The following is a 25723-nucleotide window of genomic DNA, read 5'->3' as shown; positions in this document are numbered from 1 at the left end:
GGTGATTAATCTGCTTTCAAGGCGAGTGACACCCGCCAAAAGCGGGTACGTTGAGAGCTATGCTTTTCCTTTATTGGCCCTCCAGACCTGTCATAGTGAATGGATGACAGGGGCGTTGAAATATAACTTTCGGCCTGCCCTCCTCTCCCCGCATCTGGGGCTCAGCGCGGGGCTTTGGATTCCAAAGCTCACCCGCCTAATAGCACGCACTTTCCCTCTGCTCCCTGAAGGCAGCGTGTTCCACTTCCCGCTCAAGACGTGGAATGTGACATCTGACGCTGCGTGCCTGGCAGGGAACGCAACGTGCCAAAAGTCACGTGACGAATGGGGGGCGTGGTGTGTTGCTTTGGTCTTTTTTCGGATGGGAAATGGACAGTATCATAAAGAGACAGTAGTGGGAGAGCGAGGTAGTTAAAGGAGCCATAGCAACAGCGAGGTATATAACGAGCCAGCTTCTCCGTTAAGCGACTACAGCGGATACAGCGGATCTCAACATGTCCAGCTTGCAGCGGCAGATGACGTCGGGTGGTTCGTCGCAGTCAGTATCGCTGACCGTGGAGCAGGCCAAAGGTCCGTATCTGTGTATTTTGCAGAAGCAAGGGGGAGGGGTATAGAATTCACGTTGCCAGGTTACAAACACAAACTATACCTGGTGTGGTGCCATGCAACAAAGCAAAACCCATGCACGGGGCCGCAGAAAATGTGTCTGGGCTGCTGGAGACCGTTTGTCGACACCGATTAAATTGACTCACAAGCACCCACAGTGTGAATAGATTATAATGGAGATGTATGCACACCAGGAACTACTCCTTTTGGTGGCTATTTATGGGTGCTGATGTGTGAGCATCTGCATATTATCACGGACGTGTGCATTGGCCTCTGCACGAACACAAAAATCAAGCGCAAGCGGTCCTCTGAAACACTAAGTATCCACTTACTGGAATAAAAAGGCAATTAAGTGATAGTGCAAAGATAAACGGCCCGAGTGAGGGTGCCAGCAAGGGCAGTCAGTCTGTAACGTGTGCTGTGCAAAGCACACACTTTATTTACTGAACTAAAAAGAGTACTTTGCATTGTAAGACTGCTAACATGGGGGCAGCTAGTTTAGGCCCATTTCAATTGAAAAGATGGAAAGGCCTTCGTACTGTCCCTGCACATACCTGGTATCTTGGCCCCTCCCGCCACCAACCCCGTTACAAAACTAAAAGTATACTTGCCAGGCAGCCTCATCCACAACACCAAAACTGTCTTTGTTAGCGGGTACAGTATACCGATATAAAATGCTTTGCCGAGGATCACACATGCTAGGGAGGAGCTACAACTGGGATTTGAGCTCAGACTGCACTTTAGATGATTGCCCACACATCTTCTCAGTGCCACCTGCTAGAAATGTGTTCATGTATGGCTTTAAAAAGCTAAAATAGTATAGTTTCATTTTGATGCAGTGAAAAGTACACATCACATGATGAACCAACCCAATAAATATATACGTTTTGTTAGTTCAAGCAAATGGAGTATGTCTGCAGATTTGCTTTTCCCATCATTAAGGAAAGACTAAAGTGTCAGAATGCGAAGAATGTCACCCTAAAAAATAATCATAGAAGCCACCTGTGTGAATGTTTAGTGACTTTGACACCAGCATGTAAGATGTTATTATGCATGATGGGGGGGAAAAACATTAAAGTTCCACATGAAAGCAAACCATGTATGTGTCAGTCAAAGCAGCAGATACCATGGGGTTTACTGGAGCTATGGAGTTTCGGGGGGATGGAGGGGAGGTTTCTGGTACTAATGGCTCCTTCAGTTCTTATCACACAACGTTGACATTTAGTCTGTCCCTGCTCACGTCTGCAAAAACGTCTTGTTTATCGTGTACCTGATCAAAGGGAGACGCGTTGAAAAGTTATTTGCAAGTCCCTGCTAGCCCCTCGGCCCCGTAACGTACGTAGCCCTAATTATAGAAATGCCCATCCATGTCTATAGCCAAACGCACCCTTCTGATAACCTGCAAAAACCTCTGTGTCTACAGCAATTGACAGATTGCTGTTGTATTGAGCTGTGCTTTTTGACTGATTCAGAATGAGCTTCATATACCGCAGTCTATTGAAATAAACTAAGCCAATACAGCACCTGTGGCTCAATTAGATGTGGCACCCAATTGTCACTGGCAGGGCCCATGTTGGAATCCCCGGCAGGGAAGAAGTTAACACAAACAAAGGTGGCCTTCCCTACTGTCCCGGCACTGCCCTCGGGGTCACATAAAGTAATGACCGATCGGCGATTTCCATGAAAAGTAAGAGACCGTTGTACGCTTTAGTTCCCGCCTACTTTGACGTCTGCTTAACGCTGGTATTTGTCTACATCAAGATGTGTTTGTGACGTTTATTGAACGGTACTTTTTCTTATATTTTAATGGGAGGGAGGCTGGAGGCACCGACAGGCCCGTTCAGTCTTCATTTTTCCCCAAATTGTGTTCAACTTCAACCATGTGGGTTTTTTGTTGCCAACCCCGCTTCTATTGTAAAGAATACTGAGAGATTTGAACAAATACGTTTTTCCCATTTTTGTTTAACTTTTTTTTTAGTGACTTGGATTTGCATCTCTTTTTTTTAGTGGTTTCTGCTCTTGCGCGATCCTGGAGGAATATAGTCGGGTTGCAATTTTACTCTTGTGGGGGTTTTTTCTTCGCATTTAAGGCATTGCTCTTTCTCATTTGCATTATTCATTTGGGCATTTTCCGAGGCCCATCACACATGTAATTTCCAGCCAGTCCGTTACTCGTGGATCTTGCATGATCTTCAGTTTTATCCTTGCTGTTACCCATATTGTCTTCTTTTCCCAGTGGTCCTCGTGGAGGTAATGAAGGCCTTCAGCTCCCCAGAGAACACGCTGCGCATGGACGAGGCCCGCGACAATGCCTGCAACGATATGGGCAAGATGTTACAGTTTGTGCTGCCCGTAGCCACGCAGATCCAACAGGAGGTCATTAAGGCGTATGGCTTCAGCAATGATGGGGAAGGTAAGGGTCTGAGAGCAAGCGAGAAAGGCAGGGGTCAGACCAATGAATGTGAAGCGTCTCTTATAGCAAACAGGTATGTGGCAACAGAACTTGAGTCAGGCTAAGGCTGAGGGTTATGAAGTGCCTCCCTTGAGGTCGCACGTAGTCATTGGCATGGCGCTGTTAAGGAGCCAAGTGGTTTGAGTATTTCACCTCGGGTTATGCGGAGCTGGGGATATTCCCATGCTCAAATTGAGGCAGTGGCGTATTTACAATTTTGGCTGCCCTAGGCCCAAGAAAGTCCATGCGCCCCCACTCTTTACTCCACCCCGTTTTCTGGACTATGTCCTCTTTCCCAAACTTTGTTTGCTTGTATTCGACTTAAAAGCAGATATATTAAATACAATAACACCTCAGTATAGTTCAGAGAGGTGTTATTGTAAAATATGTCAATAAGAAGTTACTTCTGCAATTTAAGCTATTATTTTAGGGCGTCCAATTACCCGTAGATCCAGAGCAAAGGGCTGATGGAGCTAAGGATTCTTGCTATTATCTTTTCCCTTTTTCATTCTGTGTTCTCTGTTGGCTCCTGTTTGCCACTGGTTGCTACAAAGCACAAATAACATTCAAATGAAACTCTGAAAACCACACTCACTGAAACAAATGATTGCATACACCTGCATTTTTCTCAACTGCCACTGTGCCACTGCTCAATAATTGCCACACACTTCCCAGATATAATCTTCTTTACAGAAAAATGACTCAAACCCCACCACACATCTATTATGCCTGACATGCTTTCCCCCACACTATCTCAACCACCGCAGAGACCGCCCATACAAACAAGGTGTTGCATTGCAATCATATGGAAAAAATCGCTCACACTTAGCAACCCCATACCCATCCTTTGAAGCACTGTCTCTCACTTACCCCCCCTCCATCACACCCCACTTTTCTTCACCTCATTTACCACCCCCCAACACACAATCCCAATTTCCACACCGACTGGACTGACTTCACAACTAACGACCACAGTTCCCCCTGAATCAATATTTACCTTGGTGACTTCATCCCTCGTAGTTACCATCCAGACAGCAGAGCCCATATCGAAGAGTATCCTCACTCCACCCACCCCCCATAACTCCACACAACTAATCACCTACCCCATACACAGCTGGCAACACCCTCGACCTATTTATTACAAACAAAAATCTTGTCTTCGTAGAAATCAAATCTGGGTGTTGTGGTCGGACTTTGCTATCCTCTTCACGCCCGCTCTACTACGCACAATCGCCTACCTTGCCACACATTTCCCCCACAGCCACACAAACCACATTACAGACACAGCCTTAGCACCACACCTACTACCCTCCCCAACACACATACAGCCCTCCACTCTCTTCAACAATTGGAACACCATCAACACACAGGCACTCCACATAATTTCCCCCTAAAATCTCACAAACCATGCATCCACCACCATAAACCATGGTTCGACAACTCCCTCCTCTCTATCAAGCAGGAAGATAGATGTCTAAAAACAGCCTGGCAAAAGAACCCATGCCCCGCCACCAGAACAGCACAAGCTCTGCCACAACAAATCCAAAACATCCATATGAATGGCAAAGCCACACATTACCTCCAAGAACTCCAGTCTGTCAACAATCGCATGCAAATTATCCAGCATTGACAAATCCCTCTCCAAACCCCCATCTACATCGTGCACACCCCCACCCGCTGCAATATGCCACTCCCTCATGGACTACTTCCAACTCCAAAAAAAAACATCAGGCAAGCCCTGCCCTCTACTTTCCCATTCCCCAAACGTTCCATCACATGGTGCATCTTCCACGTCATCGGACTGCCTCATCAACCTTACTACCCAAACCTGTGCACTTCCTGGATGATGGATCAACACCCTTGTCCACACCTGCACAATATCATCAACTCCTGTCTCTCATCGTACTATCCCCTCTGCTGTTAAAACTGGACAAATGTCACCCGTCCTCAAAACATCTCTCGATTTCCCCTCACTCCTCGAAAATTACTGCACCATCACTATCCTGCCACATCTCGCCAGAATCGTGTAACGCTTTCACATTGCAACAGCACATCATCACAAACAACTTACTTCACACCTTCCAATCTGGCTTTCGACCTGGATACAACATTGAGACGGCTACACTTCACACCCTTGATTACCTCCACAATGTCACTGACAAAGAACATAGCACTACCTGTACCTCCTTGACCTCTCTGCAGCCTTCGACGCCATCAAAAATACCATTCTAGTCAACACGCTATCCCACAGGATGAAGCTCTCGGGCACTGTCTTCGACTGGTTCACGTCCTGCCCTACTGGGAGGACACTTACTCTATGCCCGCTTTTTCGGTGTCATCCCATCCGGTCAAGTACAGGGTTCAACAAGGACCCTTCCGCACGGCAGTCAAAGCACTGGTTCTCTCCAAGTTGTACTGCAGCAATGCTCTCCTCACTGTACTTCACAGCATCACCCATGCCCCCCTAAAAGCCATACAAAATGCAGCACCCAGACTCCTCCACCTACCAAAAATTCAGACATCACCCTAGCTATCGCCAATCCCCACTGGCTCCCTGTACCTCCAAAGAATTGCTCCAGAGGAGGCTGAAAGCTATGCACCACAAAACTCCATCTTGCCTTCATGGAAACTCAAGCCTATCACCCATAAAATACCAGACAAGCAAGTCGGCATCTCCTACGCACTCCACTATGCAAACTAACATGCACATTAAAGCAAGCCTTTATCCACTGGGCTCCCAGGTCATAGAACACCCTACCTCTTAAAATCCGTACTGCACCCCCCATCACCGCTTTCAGAAAGAGCCTCGAAACATACCTGTTTCCACACACATAAATCGACCCTTCACTGTTACCATTTTTCTATCAAAATGTTTGTCTGATCCTGAAAAAAATGTGTAGCTTCTGTTTCACCTCCAATGTTTTTAACCTTTGAACATTGTAGGGTGCTCTGATGTTAAAGGAGCGGAAAACAAAATGCTGTATGGTGTATGCCATGCAGGTACACATCTGTGAGTGAATCAGCCACTACAACGTCAGATCTCAAAGTTGAAAAACCAAGCATCGGATTTGAAAGTAATACTTAGGAGCAGATTAGAGGGGAAATGTCAAGTGTTTCCTCCCTCCCAGCTCTGTTTGGCCGATGTCAAGTCGTACTGTGCAGGAATCCATAATGCTGCACCGGAAAAAACTGGGCCCAAAAGTAAAGGCTAGTCAGCCATTCCTAGATACGACTGATCACTCGACTTCAAGGCGGCCGTAGCTCGAGCGCACAATGCCTACATCAAAAAAAAAGGGCACTAAACATTTGGAAGCAACGGAGTCCAGTAAGATGACGTTTACCAGAAAACACGAATGAGATTTCGAAATCTCTTACAATAGCTCATCAGCGTCCTTCGAACAAGGAGAACTCCTCGACGAAGCAAAAGAAAGGGCTTGTTACTTTCTGAGGATGTCGACGCGTGAGGGATCATGGTTACCCATGTACATAGTTTGTGATGCTGTCACCCTGTCAATGCCCCCCTTTTTTCAATTCGAAAAACAAGATGCAACTCTCCACACCAACCACCAAATGGTGGCTGATTTTATGCATATGCATGCCACAGATAGATATTACTGGACACGTGATGTCTGCCATATAGATTGCTACAGATTATATTTTTTTTAAGTTTTAAAAAGAGTTAACCTTAATCACAAAAACGTTAGTTAGGTGTGGGAATAGGTTTTATTTCCGATCTTTGTAGTGTGATTTAAAAAAACGAGTTAAAATCAATTCTAAGATACGAATTTAAAACGACAAAGAATCCTGGGTAAATAATAAACATACAATAATCAAACATTGAAAGTCTGGGATACAGTGCCATCAATATATCTGAGTAGAACATCGAATAGTAGAATTGAATAATCTCATTCCTATTAGGGTAGGCCAGGACAAAAAACAAAAAGTAAAATGTCTGTGGAATGTTGTACTCTTATCACCCACTCATTGGCAATCGTTCAAACTGTCCATTTTATGATTCCATGTTTGATGCGTATGCCCGCGCCCCGCTCCCTCCTCCCCCCCCCCCCCCCCTAGTCAAACGGAAAGGGTCTGATAGGACACCATTAACCATGACTGGCTGAGGAGGAATCCTACGTGGAAGCCACCCGGGTTCTAAACAAATTTCACAGGCCAAATCTCTCCAGAACATTTCCCGGGAACGGCGCCTCCACCCCGATCGAACACCTCTGATTCCAAGAGACCAGGCAGGCATCACTATGCCACTGTCTGGCTAAATGTGGGATATTAAGAGTTTTGTGTCTGTTATCAGGGCCCTGTCTACCCCTCATAAACCCCACCTGATCTCCATGCATCGGGACGGTAGAACTTTGAACTCTTGATTTTTAAATTGTATTCATTTTTTAATCTAATTTCAGTGGGGGGTTTTGGTGCGAGTATGGTGTACAGCTTTGGAGAGTGTTTGCCATATGAGTATATCAGTTTATGACCTGACCCATACGGTTTACATTTCATACATCTACGCAATTTACATTTTGTATACATTGTCCACATAAGTTTGTCCTGGCTACGTCAGTTATTGTAGATATAACAGTGTGCATGTACGTAATGCAAACTTCGTACATGTTTATGTCTAGAATATGTCCATTGTTTTAACGCATGTCTTCTAGCCATTCTATACGGAAGTGACTGGGTGGCATAAGTGTCTCGTATGAGCGTATGTATGGTGTAAATCATGAGTGTTTGGTGTGTAGCGTCTGGCTTATAAATGTTTTACAGTTTGTACATATAAAAGGTTTGTGCTTGTCATGTGTGTGTGGTGGTAAGGCCTCCAGATAAGCATCATACCAGGCCTTTATATGCATTAAATTCTTGTAAATGCAACCACTTTCCTCTTTTCATGCGTATCGTTTATGCACCAGTTGAGAGCAGAGGACAAGTGACTGACGAGAACCAGAACACTTTTTTATCTGCAAGGATGAAAGCGAAGGCCATGACAGAGGCCTCCAAAAATACTTCTCTGAGTTGTGCAGGGAGCATTTCAGAAATAAACAGCACACAGTGAGATCAGGAATAATTTCATTCTGTTCACCTTCTGCTGTATTTAGTGTCTGGATGCCTATGGAGCAAACGGAAGCATTATACATTGTGCATATTTTCCTAGCAGTTTAGTAATAACATGGAAAACTGAGTCACAATTGGGAAGTATTCTTTGTAACAAATGAATTTGTCATCAAGATGCATAAATATGCTGTGTCGATGCACATTATTGTATAGGAGAACGATTTCCACAAATGTAATGCATTGTTTGAAGCCAGGTATCTTTACTACACAATTCTTGTTTCTAAATGGGTCTTATTCATTTCAAGTTTAATCATGTGTTGGTTGCCTGTGGCATGTTTTTTACACTCTTGCAGAGTCTTGCAATCTAATGTACACTCTAATTATGAAAAACAGTGTGTAAAATACTCCCACCTCAAACCCTTATCTGGGGCACAGATAAGTATTCAAGGTTGAGTTTAAATATCAGTACCACCGTAACATGCTGTCATTGTGGTAAATGGTACTACAAATGTCCAGTGGCAGCAGGGCCCTTGCTCAAGGGTGAGTGATTGTCATTACAGAGCCTCTTTCAAATCTTCAAGTCTACAATTAAAACATTCAGCACCTGACTCTCCAGCCAGTACAAGTGCTGTTGCAAAACAAACACAAATAAAATGGTTACAATTGTAATTCTAGAAACACTTTTATGTGGCGCTTCATGCAGGGTCCTCCAACTTCTAAGCACTGTGGCTATTATTGCAATCAGTCGATGGTCAGTTTTCTGACCTGAAGTATGTAAAGATAACTCTGTCCAACCAACCTTTTAATCATGAGATTCGATCTATAATTTAACATTGAGCCTTTACCTCTGCACTATTGGCATGGCACTAAGCAGTACTAGTTCTAGACTTAATCAACAAAAGACAATTCTGCTATCAAACCTCAAAACGCACAAATATGTTTGCTTTAATGTGTAATTGCCCAGGTTTGTTTGTGTCTTAATTAAAGTATATGCAGGCTAGATCAAACCTTTTGTAGAGGAATAATGAAAGGGGAATTGTTAGACCTATCCCCTGTATTAACATCCCCTTCTGCAACTTACTTTAGTAAGAGATTGGGGGGGGGTGGAGGGATGGAGGGATGGATGGATGGAGGGAAGGAGGGAGGGAGGGAGGGATGATGGTGGGAGGGAGGAAGGGAGAGAGAGAGAGAGAGAGAGACTCACACTCTCGGTGGTCAGCTGCCAATAAATAAGTTCAGGACAGTGGTAGCATAGGCCAGTGGGTGCCAAGGCTAGTGCTGGGGCGGGTGGAGGCTATTGGGTGTGGGAGGCAGGGCCCAAGAGGTCACATAAGTGTCCTGGTCATCAATCTAAGTAACTGGAGGTTAGCAGAGGAGAGACGAAGGAAAGGAAGAGGTAAAAAGGAAGGAGTTTCTGGAATTTGAGGAGATCTGGCTCAAGACGAAGAGGAAGGGGGGGGGGAGGCTGTTCCATAGGAGGGAGCCTGCTGAGGAGAGAGAGCGGCCACCAGCTCGCTGTTTAGTGAAGCGCTTGACACACACAGAGTTGGTGCCGGAGGAACGTAAAGATCTGGAGGGAGAGTATTTAGTGAGGGCAAGTTGTAGATGGCCTGGCCCCAGACAGCCGTATGGATGATGCAGAGGGATTTGAATTTGATCCTTGCAGCAACCTGGGAGCCAGCTAAGAGTTTTTAGGGCTGGAGAGATAGATGCAGTCCCTGGGCTTGAGGCCAAGGATATGGCTTGCAACCCTATTCTGAATTAGCTGGAGAGGTTGTAGAGAAGAAGAGGGTAGATTAAGGAAAAGGCTGTTGCAGTAATCTAGCCTAGATTGAACCAGAGCTCTAGAGACAATGAGCTTCTGTGGGAAAGTGAGGAAAGGAATTTCTTTTAGGAGGTGGAGTTGAAAGTGGGCCTTCTTGGCAAGGTCCTGCATATGAGGGAGGGGGAAAGGGAGGAGTCGAAGATGACTCCAAGGTTTCTGGCTTCAGATGGAGAGGGAGTAGAGCCCATAGAAGATGGCCAGAGTGAGCAGGGAGGGGGAAGGCAGCAGGAGTCCCAATAGGAAGGATCTTGGTCTTGCTGACGTTGAGGCAAAGATCATTAGAAGCACACCAGGACTGGATGGCAGATGGAGGAAGTAGGGAGAAGGTCAGAAGGGAGTTTGAGGAAGAGTTGTCATCTGCATCCCCTGGAATTTAGGGAGAAGGTGGACATGAGGTGTGCAAGTGGAACTTCTACAGAGACCCATTCCTTCTTTTCTCTAAATGGGAATCGTCTACCCTTGCTTTACAGCTTGCATTGATCCACTCCACCTGTTATACACGATCAAAGCCTGCATTGGGGTTGCCCTCATTCACCTTTTTTGTTTGTGCAGTGGAAAATTGCACGGCTTCTGCACAAGCTGACCAGTTCTGTGTGAGCAAAGTGTTTAAAAGCATGTGCTGCTGTTGTACTGGATCTTTGCATGCAGGGGAATCTCAGGGTGTTGTTCATCTGTTCCCTTTGTGAAGTGGTGTCTGTACTACCACACCCTGTGCTTTAGCAATTAAGTGTGATAGAAACCTGCTATTTGTTGTTGTCACGGTGTGGACCGCTGGCGCATGATAAAGACTTGAATACAGTTTTAACTTTTTGCACACCTTGACTGGATGTCACATACTTTTTACTCTTGCAAAGGAGAAACCTCCTTTTCACTCCGTTGAAATCGCTTTTACTCTCAAAGGGTAAAAATGGGGAGTAACATGCTGCCACCTCAAAATACAATCTGGGTCCCTCTGCTTGTTTTTGTTATGTTAAAGATTCTTTTACAGCACACTTTTGCTACCTGCGTGGTCTCTTGGTGCTCTGGCAGATCTGTAATGCAAGGGTGGTGCCCGGTATGTTAGTAGGACTGAGCGGGAAAAGGAGCAAGAGCGCTGGGATGAGTTGTTGGGAGCTTCAGTTTCGGATACATCGGTCACTGAGTGTAGGTGGGTTTTCCAGTTGGTGAGTGCCATGTGTTGTTGGGCGAGGTTATGTGAGGTTTGTTTTGTGGTGGTGTTATGAAGTGTGTGCGATTGGTGGTGCTGTAGAGGTATGATTGTGTTTAGTTCAGAGTTTGAGAGGTGTATGCAGAACAGTGAGTTCTTAGTACGATTAGTTAGTGCCAGTACATTTACTACTCCCGCTGTTCTGACTAAATACGATCCATATCCCTTCCCCTATCATTCTTAGGGCAGCGTCTAGCTGCCAGCTCAGCCTACCTTTTAGACAATTTTTCAGATGCAAAGTTTGGCTGCCTTACACACTTAGTTCAAATGCAAAACTGTGGCTATCCTGGACTGTTGGCCAAATGTACGTTTTTAGGTTACATTGTTCCCTAAGGCTAGTCGCAAGCTTTGGCTGTCTTACCCACTAAGCGAGATGCAAGTTTTGCTTATCCTAGATAATTTGCCAGGTGCAGACGTCGGCTTCCCTACACACCTAGGTATTGATGCAAATTATGACTAGCTCACTCAACTAGGTGGAAGGCAAAATCTCATACAATGGATCTTAATGCGAAAGAGACTCGCACAACTATGTGAAAGCTGAATATGTTTACCTCACGCAATCTGTGAAAAAATTAAGATCTGACTGTCACGCAATTGTGCTAGATGTGACGGATTGGCTGTCTCGCACAACCGGGGAGGGAGGGGAGGGTAGTGTATGCGAGATATGGCTGACTAACACAAATGGGCTTAATGTAAGAAATGGCTGACTGCTAGAATTGATCTGTTATAGTAGGTAATGAGAGTGGTGGGGCTTTTCTGGAGTACAGTAATGGCTTTTCTCTCTGCCCAGACCACACTTACCTTATCAGTCGCTGCTGGTGGACTGCGGCCGGCTCCGCGCCCAAATATGGAGTGCAGCTGCTGCTTCTTCTTCTGTAGCTGCCCTTTTCTTTGTCGCCCTTAGCTGGTGATTGCATGCTTAGAAGCTGCCGTGGGTGAATTTCTCAAGATGGGCATGGGGCCCAATTAGTTGCCCTATGGGAGGTGGGGTAGGGCGGCAGACCAGCTAATGGCCTGCTCCAGGGCACGGAGACCGAGGCACAAGCGCGGGAGTGTACACAATGGGGGGAAAAACCATTATTTTAAAGCAATGGGGTGCTGGGGGATGCTGGGCACACTTACACCAAGCCAGGTGCTGAAGTGTTTGGTGCATAAGTAGAGTATGAGCTTTGGTGTATAGTCCTGAAATACATATGTACTACACACCACCTCTACGTATGAAAGCCCTCAAAATAAAATAAGGGTGGATTGAGGTTGTGTTAGACGTACAATAGGTGTGCACATTTTACTGTTCATACATGTCAGTTTTCAGGAGATGTAAATTACATTCGTCAGTCCTGACTTTGTATTTTCATACATATTAGATTACATCTACGAAATGTACATCTCCCACACATACATGTACAGTTTGTATATGAGATGTACATCCATTCTGCTTTTGTATTGTAGTCCTCAGGTTTATATAAAAGCCTACAGTAAGATGAGTTTTGTTTGATGTGAATTTTCAATAAGTTGAAGAGGCATATAGGAGTTTTACAGTTCATACATGTATGCCGTTTACATCTCTGATCTTATTTCTTGGTTATTTGTAATGCACACTATACAGGAGAATTGTTTCAAGGCACATCAGGACTGGTTGGGGGGGGGGGGTAAAAGGAAGTGGGAGAAAGTATAAAACAAAAACGTTTTTAAAGGTCTTGAAACGTTTGGAACGTGAAAGTGCTATAGCATGAGAGGAGGGGGTGGCGGGGGAACAGGGGGAGTACAGGAAGGGGTGGGAGGAATGAAAAACTGCATAAAGCGTTGCTGCTAGGCCGTGAGACAGTTTTGATTGCAAGTGCAGAGCCATGAAAAAAGGGAGAGGGGGAGGAAGGGACGTGAAGGAGGGGTTGTGGGGGGCAGTACAAAACAAGTTAAAACGTGCAGGTACAAGTAGGTAAACTGCATTGTGGAAAAATCAGACCTGCAAGTATGACTACAGATTGGAAAAGTCGTGCCTCGTGGAGCGAGGGGCTTCAGATGTTCAGAAATTGAGTGCGGGTGAAGTCCGATAGAGCAGTGGTACAGTGCATGAGTGAATCCAGCAGCGTGGTAGGATTTCAGTCAGGCGACACACACCTTGGTCTCAGCCTACCATGTAGTGCTCAATTGATATGCCTTTCTCTTTATTTTATGCAAATTCAATTTGAAATGGGACACAACTTGTATCCCACCCTCCTTTTTCAAATACCCTGGGTCACAATGGACCATGAACCAGGCCAGTTGGTGAAAATACAATATTTATTTATTAAAATTCAAAATAAATCATACAATTTTTAATATGGGGCAGCAATCACCAATGGGGTGATATTTACAATGCAAATGTAAGCAATGCACTTAAATAACCTTCTCCTAGAACATATACAAAGCACATGTGAATAGGAGCACTTTTGGGATTAGGTTAGATGGCACCCAAGTTAAGGTTTCCCCCCTGCAATGTTCTCTGAACCCACAAATAATCGAATTGTGAGTGGATAGAAAGAAGCAGCGGGTAGTCGGGGATAAGGGGAAGAAAACGGAATCAAAATCCGACCTTCCCTCACAGAATAAGGCAAAAAAACTCTTAGAAAAGGCCTAAATAACACTTGAATTTTACAAATAATTGTGTGGTTAAATTATAATATACATATGTTTTTATCACAATAGCTTGTATCTTCTGTCCCTGGCAATCACAAGGCAATGGATCAGCAAAAGGCATACAATTCGAAAATGAGTGGAAAATTTAGAGCATGCTGCAGCCAAATGACACGTTGGAAAACTTGCAATTTTCTCAATTCCCGCTTTAAATTACCCAAATGGTTTTTAATAAAAATGGCTGAAATACTCTGATTTGGAGTGGGGGATAGATGTATATCACAGGGATATTACTGAAGTATATCACAGGGATATTACTGAAGTGAAAGGAGGTCTCTAGAGAAAAAACTGGATGAAATATGCATGATAGAAAAAGGGTCGATATGAAGCTGTGAAATAGGAAAGAAAATCAGTTGAGACAAAAACAGGTTTACTTTAAACTAGACTATTCATTCTACACCGCCAAGGAGGGACACAGTAAGCTCCAAGCTTGATTTGCGACTTCAACCTCATCACCCAAGCGTCCAACCCCAAGCAGAAACTAGTCTGATCACTCAAAATATGACTAGGGGCTTAGGATTTACACAAGACAAAATTAATAAAGAGATGGCGCTAGCACTTTAGAAAGTCAAGGACCGGTACACGGATAATTCTAACAGTTTCAACAACTTACCAGGGTATAAGTATGACTGCTTAGAGGATGGGATAAGGACAAAGGCAAGGTAAAAGCTGTGTTTTTGTGGGGTGGGGATTATACTCGCAGTCCACTATTAGTTTTTGGGATTTTTGGACCGTCAACAGGGTCTGGGCACCACACTGCGGTGCGCCTGGCAAAGTCTGGTCACTGGGTAGCAAACAGCTGGGCAATTCGGGTCACTGGATGACACAGGTACCGCTGGATGCAGTCAGAGGGCAAGCAGTTAGTGGGCCGCAAGCCGATCTGATTTCAGGATGCAAAAGGTATCACTGCTTTCCCCTTTTGGTTAATGGGATATTAGTGGGGTTTTTCTGGATCAATGGCCTTGCTGGAGTAGGAATCAGCTATGCTTGGGTTTTTCAGCGGGCTCTGGAGTAGGGTCAGCAATTCTTTGGCCTTGTAGGGAAAGTCTGAAAATCTGGAATCCGCAAGATAAATGGAGATCAGGAACGCCGGCGCAGGAAACTCAGGAGTGTGTGTGTCTGGAGCTCTGTCATTGACTCTTATTTATAATGCATAGTGATATCATAGAAGTATATTGCTGGGCAGGCTTAGCTAAACACGCCTCTAAACCACTGGATTGGTCAGGGGTGCTAGTCCCCGCCTCGCTCTCAGCTGGTTGGATTTCAAGGGCAGGATGCCAGATTTATGATGTGAGTTTTATAATGTTCAAAACCTCCCACAGTTGGTATACAGTTCAAGTCTCTTAATAAATTACATAAACAGGCTACATATTTTATGCAGACCATTCCAGTCCAACTCAGCCATCTGTGAGACATTGTTTCGTCCTTCTACCAGTTTTTTGCGCTTTTCAGTGAGAATTATAGTACTTAAAATTCTATAACTTTATCCATGGGTGTGGATTATCATTAGGCATGTAAGTATTAAAATTCGCAATGGCATCGTGGATACTTTCCTTATAATACCCAATTGTCTGCCATTTCTATTCCCAAGGTGTCAAGGGAAGCTACAGTGTCTTAAAATAAAGTCCAAAAAATCACATTTAAACTGCTAAATTTTCTAATTTTTGCAGTCCTGTGGCAAAGATAAGCCTTAACATTTTTATTAATAACCTAGTCCTTGGAGGAAAAGGTCAGTATTGTTCTCCATATATGTACAGGCCTCTCCAAGGCTACCCCCTCACCCTAGGGTTGTCGGACTTCCTTTAAAGCTTCTGGTGTAAGTCACGAATAGGTGTGATATTTCACTTGCACTTTGGTGTCCTACAAGTTCCATTGTCGGAGGGCTGTGCCCAGACCAAAATCTGGCCCAAGTAGCAATTATCACTTGTGTGCCAATATCTACTGTGAGGGGCCTTTGTTTCTGGTATCCTCCCAGCAGAAACCTGTTTTTGGGGTGACATTCCCCCGCCCCATGCAGCCATTTAATTTTACTTATTTTGGCTCGGAATTGGAAGAAAACCTGCTGAACAGAATCATCTCATACATGTATTTTCACAGCACAATCCCCTTTTACGTTACTAGGCAGGGAGAAGTTTTTGTTCAACATAGTACCTTCCAACAGGCATTTTCTTCTTTAGTTTGCAAAGGCCCATTTTGACACATTGGTGAAAGCGGGTATATTCCTTTCAATTTCGGTTTTTGCATCTGCCTTTCCGATAATGGTTCTGTAGCTGTAGCCAGCTTGTTTTACACACCAGTCTGTACCAAGCAAAGGTCTCCATTAAATTGACAATTGCACAAAAAGCTCTGATTTTCGTTTCATGCAGTGACTTTGACATTTTGTAGCACCATTTAAGCGTTTCCCGTGTAGCTGAAGGAAAGCTCTTGTTGATTTTTCTCAGGTTTGGCTGGCAGTCATTCAGGAAAAAGGCTCTTTTCTGATGGAGTATAGTGTGAATAAGGCTGGGTGTCACAGGGTCTTTTTGATAAAAGCAGTTGGGTGAAAACCTGGAAAAATAGCATCAGAGCGGCTTCATTTTAGAGGTGACCTATTCCCTTTCTCAATGGGAATTTTGGGCTTGCAGCAAAGCAGCTCTGCTTTTTCACTCCATTTCTTCAAGACAAACAATAACACACCCTAGTAGCCTTTCTCAGGGTGCTTCCTGTTCCATCTTGCTCAATGGCGCTTGGCAAAACAGTGCAGCCTTCCTTTTTTTTAGCTGCAAAACGCAGTTTTGGTGTGATGCAGTGGTGCTCACAGGAGCCAGCGCAGCCATTTTGCTGTTTCTGCTGAAGCACAGCTTGGTTATGGAGAAATTCTGTTCAGTGGGTCAATGTAGCCCACAGTGGGGATGCAGATGAAAACCGGGAAGAAAGTAATTCCAGAGGAAGCAGGTATGTTAAATGTGAAACAAAGTACTGGGCTGTGAAAGTCAAACCAGTGTTTGCGGCAAGACACTGTGCAGGGCATCAATCCAGAGTTGCAATAGTTTAAATGAGAAGCATAGTGCAGGAATGGAGAAGACGGATCAGTAAAATACAGGATGAACGTAATAGGGGGTGAAGCAACTGGCAAGCCTCATCTGAAGGTGCGTGGGGTCCGCAGGTATGCAAACCAGCAAGGGTGCCAAGGTTGTAGAATAAACGGGTAACGTCTCACCAAGAGCAAGGCAGTATGAATCAAAATCACGACGGGAGCCACCTTAGCAGGGCAGGTGAGTGGAGCTACAGAGCCACAGGAATGGCGAAGTGTAGTGCCGTAGGGCGCCAGCCGGAAGAGCCTCATGAGAGGGGGGGTGGACAGCGCCAGCCACTGGGGGCTGAGTGACTGTGAAGAGGGGCATAAGGAATGAAACAAACAAGGCAGAAGCAGCAGCGAGCTGATGAAAGATTTGTATCAACAGGGCAGGAGATGTGAAATATGAAGTCAATGAGGAGTCTTGCCTCCAAGAGGAGTGGCATGTTTGGCAGGATGAAGGCGATACAGAAAACTCATGGTGGTGGCAGTGACTGGATCTGGGTCCCTTCATGCCAGCACAGGCTCAAGGGTGCGTCTAGGCCCTTGTAGGTGGCCCTTTGAGGGTGCTGGTGTCACCTGCCAGCTCCTGGGCCTGCAATCCAAATTAAACAAGCCACGGCCAATCTGCAGTTAGCAGAGCCAGGCTCCAGGACTTGGATGTAGGAGTCCTCGGTATTCTATGGTGCACAGCGGCCATGATGCAAAGGGCCCAGCTGGGATTGTAATGAATGGAGCCCCTCACAGGCTGATGGAAGTGCCAATGTCAGTCCTAACTTTGATGTGAGTTTTCATGCATAGAATAGTGTACCGGAGGCACCGTCGCACAACATAATTCATCTGTTGGCGACGCAAGCGACGTCTAGGTGCGAAAATGCGAGCAAGAGGAGAGACGAGACACAGTTCATTGGCCACCTTTTGGTCTTCTCCTTGGACTTGGAATATGTTAGAGATGGGACAGTTTGGTACCTGCTTCGAATCCAGCACATCAAAAACAGCCAAGATGTCAGTAAGACATCATTGAGTCTCCTCAAATAGGAGCACTGGGACGCCACAGAGGGCGAGTCCTCCAGTTGATTTGATCCACCATCCACACCAGGAGGCCAATATCCGGTGAATGGCCTGCCGGACTACACTGCCTACATGCCTTTTCCTCTGACAAAAACTCCACGTGCAGATTACATCTATTGGGTTTTTAGGACTGGAACACAAAATAAACAAGAAGGAATAAAGTTGAACATTGATGAAATGCACTTTACTAACACACCAACTGTTAGTCACATTCTTCTAGAACATTGTATTTGTATGTCCTAATGAGGTGCAGTAGTTGTAAAGAGTTTTAACAACTATCTGCCCGAAACTCAAGTCGACAAGATCAGAGGTTCCACTCCAATTTGGCGTCGGACCCTACTTGGGTCACATAGAAATGTCGGAGCAATTGTGTATATATCGAAAGAAATGTGCCAATATATATATACTCTTTTTAGAATACACATTGATGCACTTTACAAGACTATGAATATGTTTTTAGCGTCTTCAGGTCTAGTGGTATAGACTGGTTTGTTGGCTCTGGGAACACACAATAGAAATTGCGTTGATTTGCACAGGTATGAATGAGTATATGTTTTTGATTTTTCTGAATGCGAATGAAAGTTTAGGTGATGAATGTTGAGAGATAAATGTTTTTTGGTTGGTGTGATGTGCCTTCTTGGTTTTTCGGCTTGTTAGATTTTAACACTTGTTCAGTTGATAAATGTTGTATTTTATACCCTTTTTCCTATGGGTCGTTAGTTATGACCTATATAAATAAGAAAATAAAGCTTAATAAAATCAGTAATGCCTTGTCTGTAAATCATTGTGCACAATAACTGCAACCGTCTCTTGGTATTGGTTGGTAGGTTTATCGTGTAGTTACACATTATAAATGGTTTGAGGGAGGTACTTGTCTGTCGACATTTGTACGCTTTTGTATAGAGTAGTGTACATGTACAACATTTACCACACGTACCTTTCTTTAATTTTTTATTTATTTTGTGTTCTGGAAGTCTAGCATCCTTTATGCACTAACATATACAAAAAATACACATTTACATTTATACCTTAGCATTAATACAACCATCAACATTTAAAATTAATATATAAAACAATTCATCAAATTTAAAATAATGTGTAAATTTAATTATTAAAATCAGTATTGAAGGCTATGACTTTTGATACTCATGATATATATATATATATATATTTTTTTAACAGCTCGGGCTAATGCACACCCTTGTTTTAAACCCTCTCAAGTTGGGATGGTGTCTGATAATGCCCCGTCCTGATAACCTGATTTTAACTACTGTGTCACCATACAGGGCTGTTATAAAATACAGGAGCTAGGAGTCTATTTCCCATTCCTCAAGCATTGTCCCTAATTTCCACCTGTTAATGCTTTTAAAAGCGCACAAATAGGCCACAAAACAAGCGAATAAGGCCATCCCTGGTGTAGCTTCTAGGTCAGATATCAATGTCAACACGGTCCAGATTGAGTGAATAGTCGAACACCCCTGTCTGAACCCAGTTTGGTGATGAGTAAGTATTCCTTTTTGGGTTACCGATTCCGTGAGTAGTTCCAATAAAATATTGGTGAATACTTTCCCACTGCAGTCCAGCATTGCCAGGAGTCTGTAGTTTTCCGGACTTAATCTCTGGCCTTTTTTAAAGATGGGAATTAGGATGGCGCTTTTCCATGTCTCTGGTATCACCCCGGTTTGGTATACCTGTAGGTATATTAATTTCAGCGTACTCGCCCAAAACTCGGGATCACCATAGCACTAGACGATTTTAATTGTTTAATTTTATCTACCAGGTCCACTGTTTTTAATAAATTCGCCCACCTTGGTGTTTAACATCGGGCAGGGTGTCTAAGGTGGATCTTGTGGGCCTTGAAAAGTCCTTTTAATAAATTCTTACTGTTGACTATTTCACTCGGGCCCTTAAACAGGCCTTGCTCCTTCCCCAGCCAGTGCCAGAATTTTTTTTTTTTTTGTATCATTCGTTTTTATTCGTTTATTCAAATACTTCCATCCCTCACCGTCACACGACACCCTGTGATTACGGAGCCATGATTTGTAATTGTTCCTCATTGGTCTAATCAATTCTTTAAGCTCTGTTGCTGACCCCTCGTACCTTTACAGTTCGTATAAAAGATGCATATTCATTCTGTGTGCTTAATTTATACATAAATCGTAAAAGGTGAATATCTCAATTCACCAGATCTATTTTCAGAATTTATTTTCATTGCACAGATTCATCATAATATCTAGGTGCATACCAAAAATCGAATCGTTCATTGTTGACATATTTGGGCCCAAAAAATATTTATCATCAAAACAAAATGTTTTTAATATATGATTTGAAAAACATTTTGAAAGGGAACATTGCTAAATCAGCGATTATGATTTTTAAATCGGCAAGAGTGAACTGTAAGAAAACCTTTTCATGGAGCTTAGAAAATTCTCTTATTGTGAAGGTGAATTCTAATAGATATTTAGGTTTTAATGAGTGATGGCTTGCATGACAGTGTAAATGCGCAAGAACTCAAAAGGAAAGCTCAAATGTTGGCTGCTCAGTGATCAATTATTTTACGGTGTTAAGAAAGATACTCTATACTTCCGGGAGTACATTTTAATTAAATTATTCTTGTGCCTTACAAGAGCAGAAACGGCTTTATGCACTCCGGTATGACTATCGAATATTTTCTTTTTATTGGGAGAAGGTATTGAAATGGCTAAAGAGCATTCCTATGCAGATAATGTTTTGAATTGGGCTTGCGCATTGTAAAATGGAAAATGTTTTATCGTAAATGTCTTTTAGCTGATGAGAAATGTTCCCGTATTACGAGAGCTGCGTATATACAAAAGAGATGACATCATGGTAAGATTGGAACAAATCTGTCTAGAGTTAATGTCGGATGCAGCTATAAACAATGTTTAACATTCTGTGAGGCCCCTTCATACACAAGCACTAACTACAATCATACCAGGATACCACACTTTGCTTAGAAATCCTATTGCTGCGAAGAACAACATGTGGTATTGGGAATAGATTTGCACTAAGATACTTTCTATAAGCGTTTTATTAATTTTAAAGGTGAGACAAAAAGCCTGAACCAGTTACCAAACTATTTGCTTAAGTTCCTAAACCATTGTTTTAAGATTTTCTTTATTTTCGACTAAAGAAGCTCTAGGCAGTCGTTTGAGATCGAAGCTCGTGAATGTAGATTTTGTCAGGTGCCCAATGAAATTGAGAGCTTGAAGCATCTGCTGGTGGATTGTAAAGGCTTTGAAGATTAAAGGAGGGGGTTTTGCAAAGGTTTTAGATGAATATAAAGACCAGCAAAGAGACAATTGGTGGAGGGTGTTATTTAGTGGGCAATATGTAAGTTTATCACTAGCTGTTATTAGAGATTTAAAGTGTGCATTTGTGTGAAAAACAGCATTTTTTAATGAGTATTTATGGTTTAATGTGGAAATCATTACTTTAGGAGACGTGTACGTTTATTGCTTGTGTGAAATGTATTGTATTAAACTATAACGCACTAATAAAAACCTTTTTTCCCCAAAAATGTTTTTGAACTGAAGCCGAACATGGAAAGTTCTGACATTTTTCTTGGACGGGTGGCTGCCTCAACACTTATTTCAGATTTGTTTTCACAGGAAGGTTCAAGAGTCATTAAAAGAAACATTTTTTTTATTTTTTATAAAGGCTTCATAGACCATTCATCTTCACATTAACTATGCCATGTGCTAGCGCAATTATTTATATATGTATATGCATCCTGTTTTGTAGCAGTTTGTGTGTGGTGGGCAAGCTGGCACTGCTGATGCCTGTGTTGTACCTCATTCATATGTGTTTTGAAAGTGGTCTCAAAAGTCTGTGTGTGTGCGCTGTGCCTGGGTGTTTTTTTTTTATTATTTATTATTTCTTTTCCCTCCCACCCACCAGAGATGTTAAATGCCCTCTTAGCTGTTTTTTATTTCATTGCATTTAGTTTCAGTGAAACATTTACAATGCAAAGAACAAGACAACTACATTTCATTATTATCTGATATAACACAGCAGTTCATAGCATAGATTGCTTCAAAATAATTCAAAAATGCAATAAAATTCATCACATTTTCAATAGTTCAATAATACTTCTAAATGCTTATAAAACCTCTAAAATCTTAAAACATGAAATGTAAAGTAATTGGCCATCTGCCTTTTCACTCCTCCACTACCTTTCTCTTCAAATCTTTCCATTTATTGGCCATTATCCTTCAGTTATGTTAGTACCTTCTGCCATAACCTACCCTATAAAGTGCTATGTGCATGAAGTCTGTGTTTGTGCAGTAAACCCATGGTTATCAGATATTGAGGAAATGTAGTTGTTTGTCTTGTTCCTTGCATTGTAAAAGTTTCATTGAAATTAAATACAGTGAAATACAAACAAATTAAATGCCCTCTCCCCTGTACCTTTGGCAAACACAAAAACATTATCCCTTCAAAACCCCTCCCCCTTATTTCCCCCTATTAAGTTAACCTATGATTTTGCATTGACCTCAATCCCCTCACTCATCACGGTTTTCTCGCTTTCTCTTTTTAGGTGTATTGAAGTTTGCTCGTCTGATCAAGTCCTATGAGGCCCAAGATCCGGAGATCGCTGCCATGTCAGGAAAGCTGAAGTCTATCTTCTTGCCCCCCATGACTGTGCCCCCTCACGGGGGCACCGCAATTTCCACATCGTGAAACAGCTGAAGGTTAACACTAGTGTTCTTTTACCAAAACAGACATTATGTGCATCAAGTGGGCTCGGAAGGATAGCTGTCACCAAGTGTACCAGTCCAGCAGCCTCACAGGCATCTAGTTTCGGTGCTGTGGTTGGACTATTTCTGGTGGGGGCAGGAATTTGTGTGTGTGTGGATGATGAATGTATTTGGGCATGTTGTTTTCTCTTTCTTAACATTTTGTTGCTGCAATATTCTAGAATATTACATTGGCCAAATTACTGGAAACATCTCGTCTGAGCCAGCAGCCTTCTTGTCTTAAATGAGATCTAGACTTTCATCTAAGAATAGATGTTGGAGCATTGGTGGCAGGATGTTCAGTAAGTTGGAACGACAATAAGTAGGAGCGCTGTCTGTCCTTATCGCTACCTTACTTCATCCTTCTGCATTGTTGCTTTCTCCCGAAACATCTCTTTAACTTCTTCATTTAAACGGCCTCTCCCTGAAGGTCTTGGAATTTTGTAAATGTTGCCCATTTTTACAGCAGCTGCAAGGAAGTGTGCTGAAACCACTTGCTGCTAGAATCCACACCTGCAATGCAAAGCAATTGGGATATGTTTAAAACAATGAGGATCTTGGAATCTTTGATAATTCTACATGCTTGCTTCTTCTGCTTCCTCTTGACAGGATCCAATCACGTGGCAGAAGATCAATTGGAAGACCTCCCATGTGTTACAATTGAGTTCTACACCGGGCAAGGGATTCTTACTTCAGACTAGTCTATACATTATAACCTTTGTTCTATTATCGAGGATACTGTGCCAGTCACGACTCGAGAGGTCTTATAGAAGCGTGTCTGCTGGTTAGGTGAAGCTTGTCCTCAGGTTGGATGAATAGTGACCCCACCGGACTAAGGCCTGTGGAGGAAGGGAATTTTGTGTTAAGAAAAAGCGGTGCATAAGAGGAAAACTAACACAATTGACAGGAAAAATGAAATGGAAACCATGGGGGAAGTAGAAAAGCATGATCAATCATGTAAAAGGATCAAGCAGGAAAGGCTGCTCAGTAAAAGACAATTGCGTCCTACTTGCGAAGCTGAGCATGGCGAGTGGCCACGTATTCCAGCACACTGCAGACTGTTCCCAGCAACAGTTAGTTGTGTGATGGACTCAAAATGTCACTTGGAAGTGTGCAGGCTTTCACAGATGTCCTGCATGAAACATCCACCCGTCACAGGGAGGAGAACGTGATTGGTGCTAAGCCAAACTGACCGGAATGCCAGGGCTAGGGGATAGTTGTGTATAGATGAATAAAGGGAACAGGTATAGAAAAGGAAAGCAGGAATATGGAAATAATGATCACAACAGTCCCCTTCAAAGGCCAAACCAGCTTGTGATGAGGGCAGGCTTTTTTATTTTAGAAATATAATGGAAATTGAAATCATCGTGTCCTGAGTATATAAATACATCTCTTCAAATGTACGCGTAGTAGTGGGAGCAGTTAGATTCTGCCAGTTCATTTTTTGCATCTAAGACTCCGGACTAGAACTTAAAATTGGAGCACACTTGCCAAAGAAACTGGATGAATTGCAACGTTCTCAATTCCAATTGCATCCCCTCCCATGTCAATTGACCAAATTATAAACCTGTTTTAAGAATGTCTGCAATTGCCTCTACAGTGTTCTTTAAGTACTTTATAACAAGTAGGGATAACGCGGTATTAAAGGTGCAATGCCCAGGAATATTCAACCGGCCCCAATAAAATACCTTGGCAAAAAAAGCAAATAATCGACGACAAGTAAGATATAAAGGACCACAATTATCCAGAAAACAAATCCAAAACATCCATTGAGCACATAAATAGCTGTAGTGTAAAACTAGATGGTGACCATTTATATTAAGAGCCATGTTGTGCCCCTATGTTCCCATTACCAAGCCCGCGCTGGTGTCCGAATGCCTTGAATTAGCTCCTTTTCTTTCCAGAGGCAATCCTTGCTCGTCTAAACCATGACTGACGACAGCCACGTTCATGCCATTATTTCAATGCAGCCTGTTGCTGGTCAGCCTTTGCCTGGGGTGCATATTGTGCATGACCACGCGTCCAGATAGTTACCTGGACTACTCTGACTCCTAAGTCAAACCCTCTGTGCCTGTGCTGTTCTTCAAAGGCTCCCTATCCATGTTCTAATCTATAAAGGCTCTTGTCTCTGTGTGCTGCTTTAGACATCAGCCACTACGAATCCCATGGGAATTTAATTGATTTGATTTTGGAGTTCTCCTATGCCTCACAACATGGTCCGATATGAAAAGGGAGGTACCTTGTCATTAGGTGAAGACCTGCTTCCTGCTAGGGTGGTATATATAGAAGCCCTTCCCTTTTCTGTGTACAGGAGAACTAAGCCAATACATTGTTTAGTAACCACACCTTAAATGCAATGTTAGGGGGAGATGTGGTCCTTGATATTTCTCCAAATATTGAGGTGTGCTATTCCCAAGAAGTGGTCCTCTTTCTGCCGGGGGATATTCCTTATAAGTACAGGTAAGGCAGCAGAACTCTGTTCTCTTGTTGGCTTATAATGATTTTGTGGGCGGTTTCTTAGAGTGGTGGGTGGACCAGCAACATTACTATAATTTTGGTATTCATACATGGAGCCCCAATGCAATACTTTACCACGCGTTTGTGTGTTTCTTTGGACCTCAGAATAGCACAAATGCTTCCCTGTTTTGTAGTATCTGGAGTTACCAGAGTCTGTCTGGCAGCCTTCTATTAGTAGAATCACAGTGATTTCTTGGCTGAGGTGAAAATATGAATTGCTGCCCAGGTGTCTCACTGTGAAAGGACATGCAATGATTGCTTAAACACTTAATGCCTAGCGTGCAGATGGAGATGAAGCTTTCATCTGATTTCCCGGCTCTATGGTGAGCCCAGTAGCGCTCCTGATCATTTGGCTTTTGATCCTTCTGGGATTGCCTGGCTCAAGATCCTACTTTTACAGTTCTGACCTGAAAAGAGAAGATTGATTTCTGAAATTCCCTCTTTAGGACATTGAAACATTTGTACATCAAAAGTGGCAACCTTATCCCTTGATTCCCTC

The 25723-nt window shown here is 43.3% G+C and overlaps 1 protein-coding gene across 1 annotated transcript; it reads left to right on the top strand.

The window, feature by feature from the left end:
- Positions 1–359: 359 nt before the first annotated feature.
- C3PH12orf57 (chromosome 3p C12orf57 homolog) lies at positions 360–22917 on the top strand. The gene is made up of 3 exons (XM_069650628.1): positions 360–570; positions 2843–3019; positions 22509–22917. The coding sequence occupies exons 1-3, from the start codon at positions 495–497 to the stop codon at positions 22649–22651; spliced, it is 396 nt and encodes a 131-aa protein (XP_069506729.1). The 5' UTR covers positions 360–494; the 3' UTR covers positions 22652–22917.
- The last annotated feature ends 2806 nt before the right edge of the window (positions 22918–25723 follow it).

This window comes from Ambystoma mexicanum, chromosome 3p, assembly GCF_040938575.1.
Source record: "Ambystoma mexicanum isolate Mex_15411 chromosome 3p, UKY_AmexF1_1, whole genome shotgun sequence".
In the NCBI taxonomy this organism is placed as follows: domain Eukaryota; kingdom Metazoa; phylum Chordata; class Amphibia; order Caudata; family Ambystomatidae; genus Ambystoma; species Ambystoma mexicanum.
Note: the sequence above shows the minus strand (reverse complement) of the source record. Positions and strands in the feature narration are given on the sequence as shown.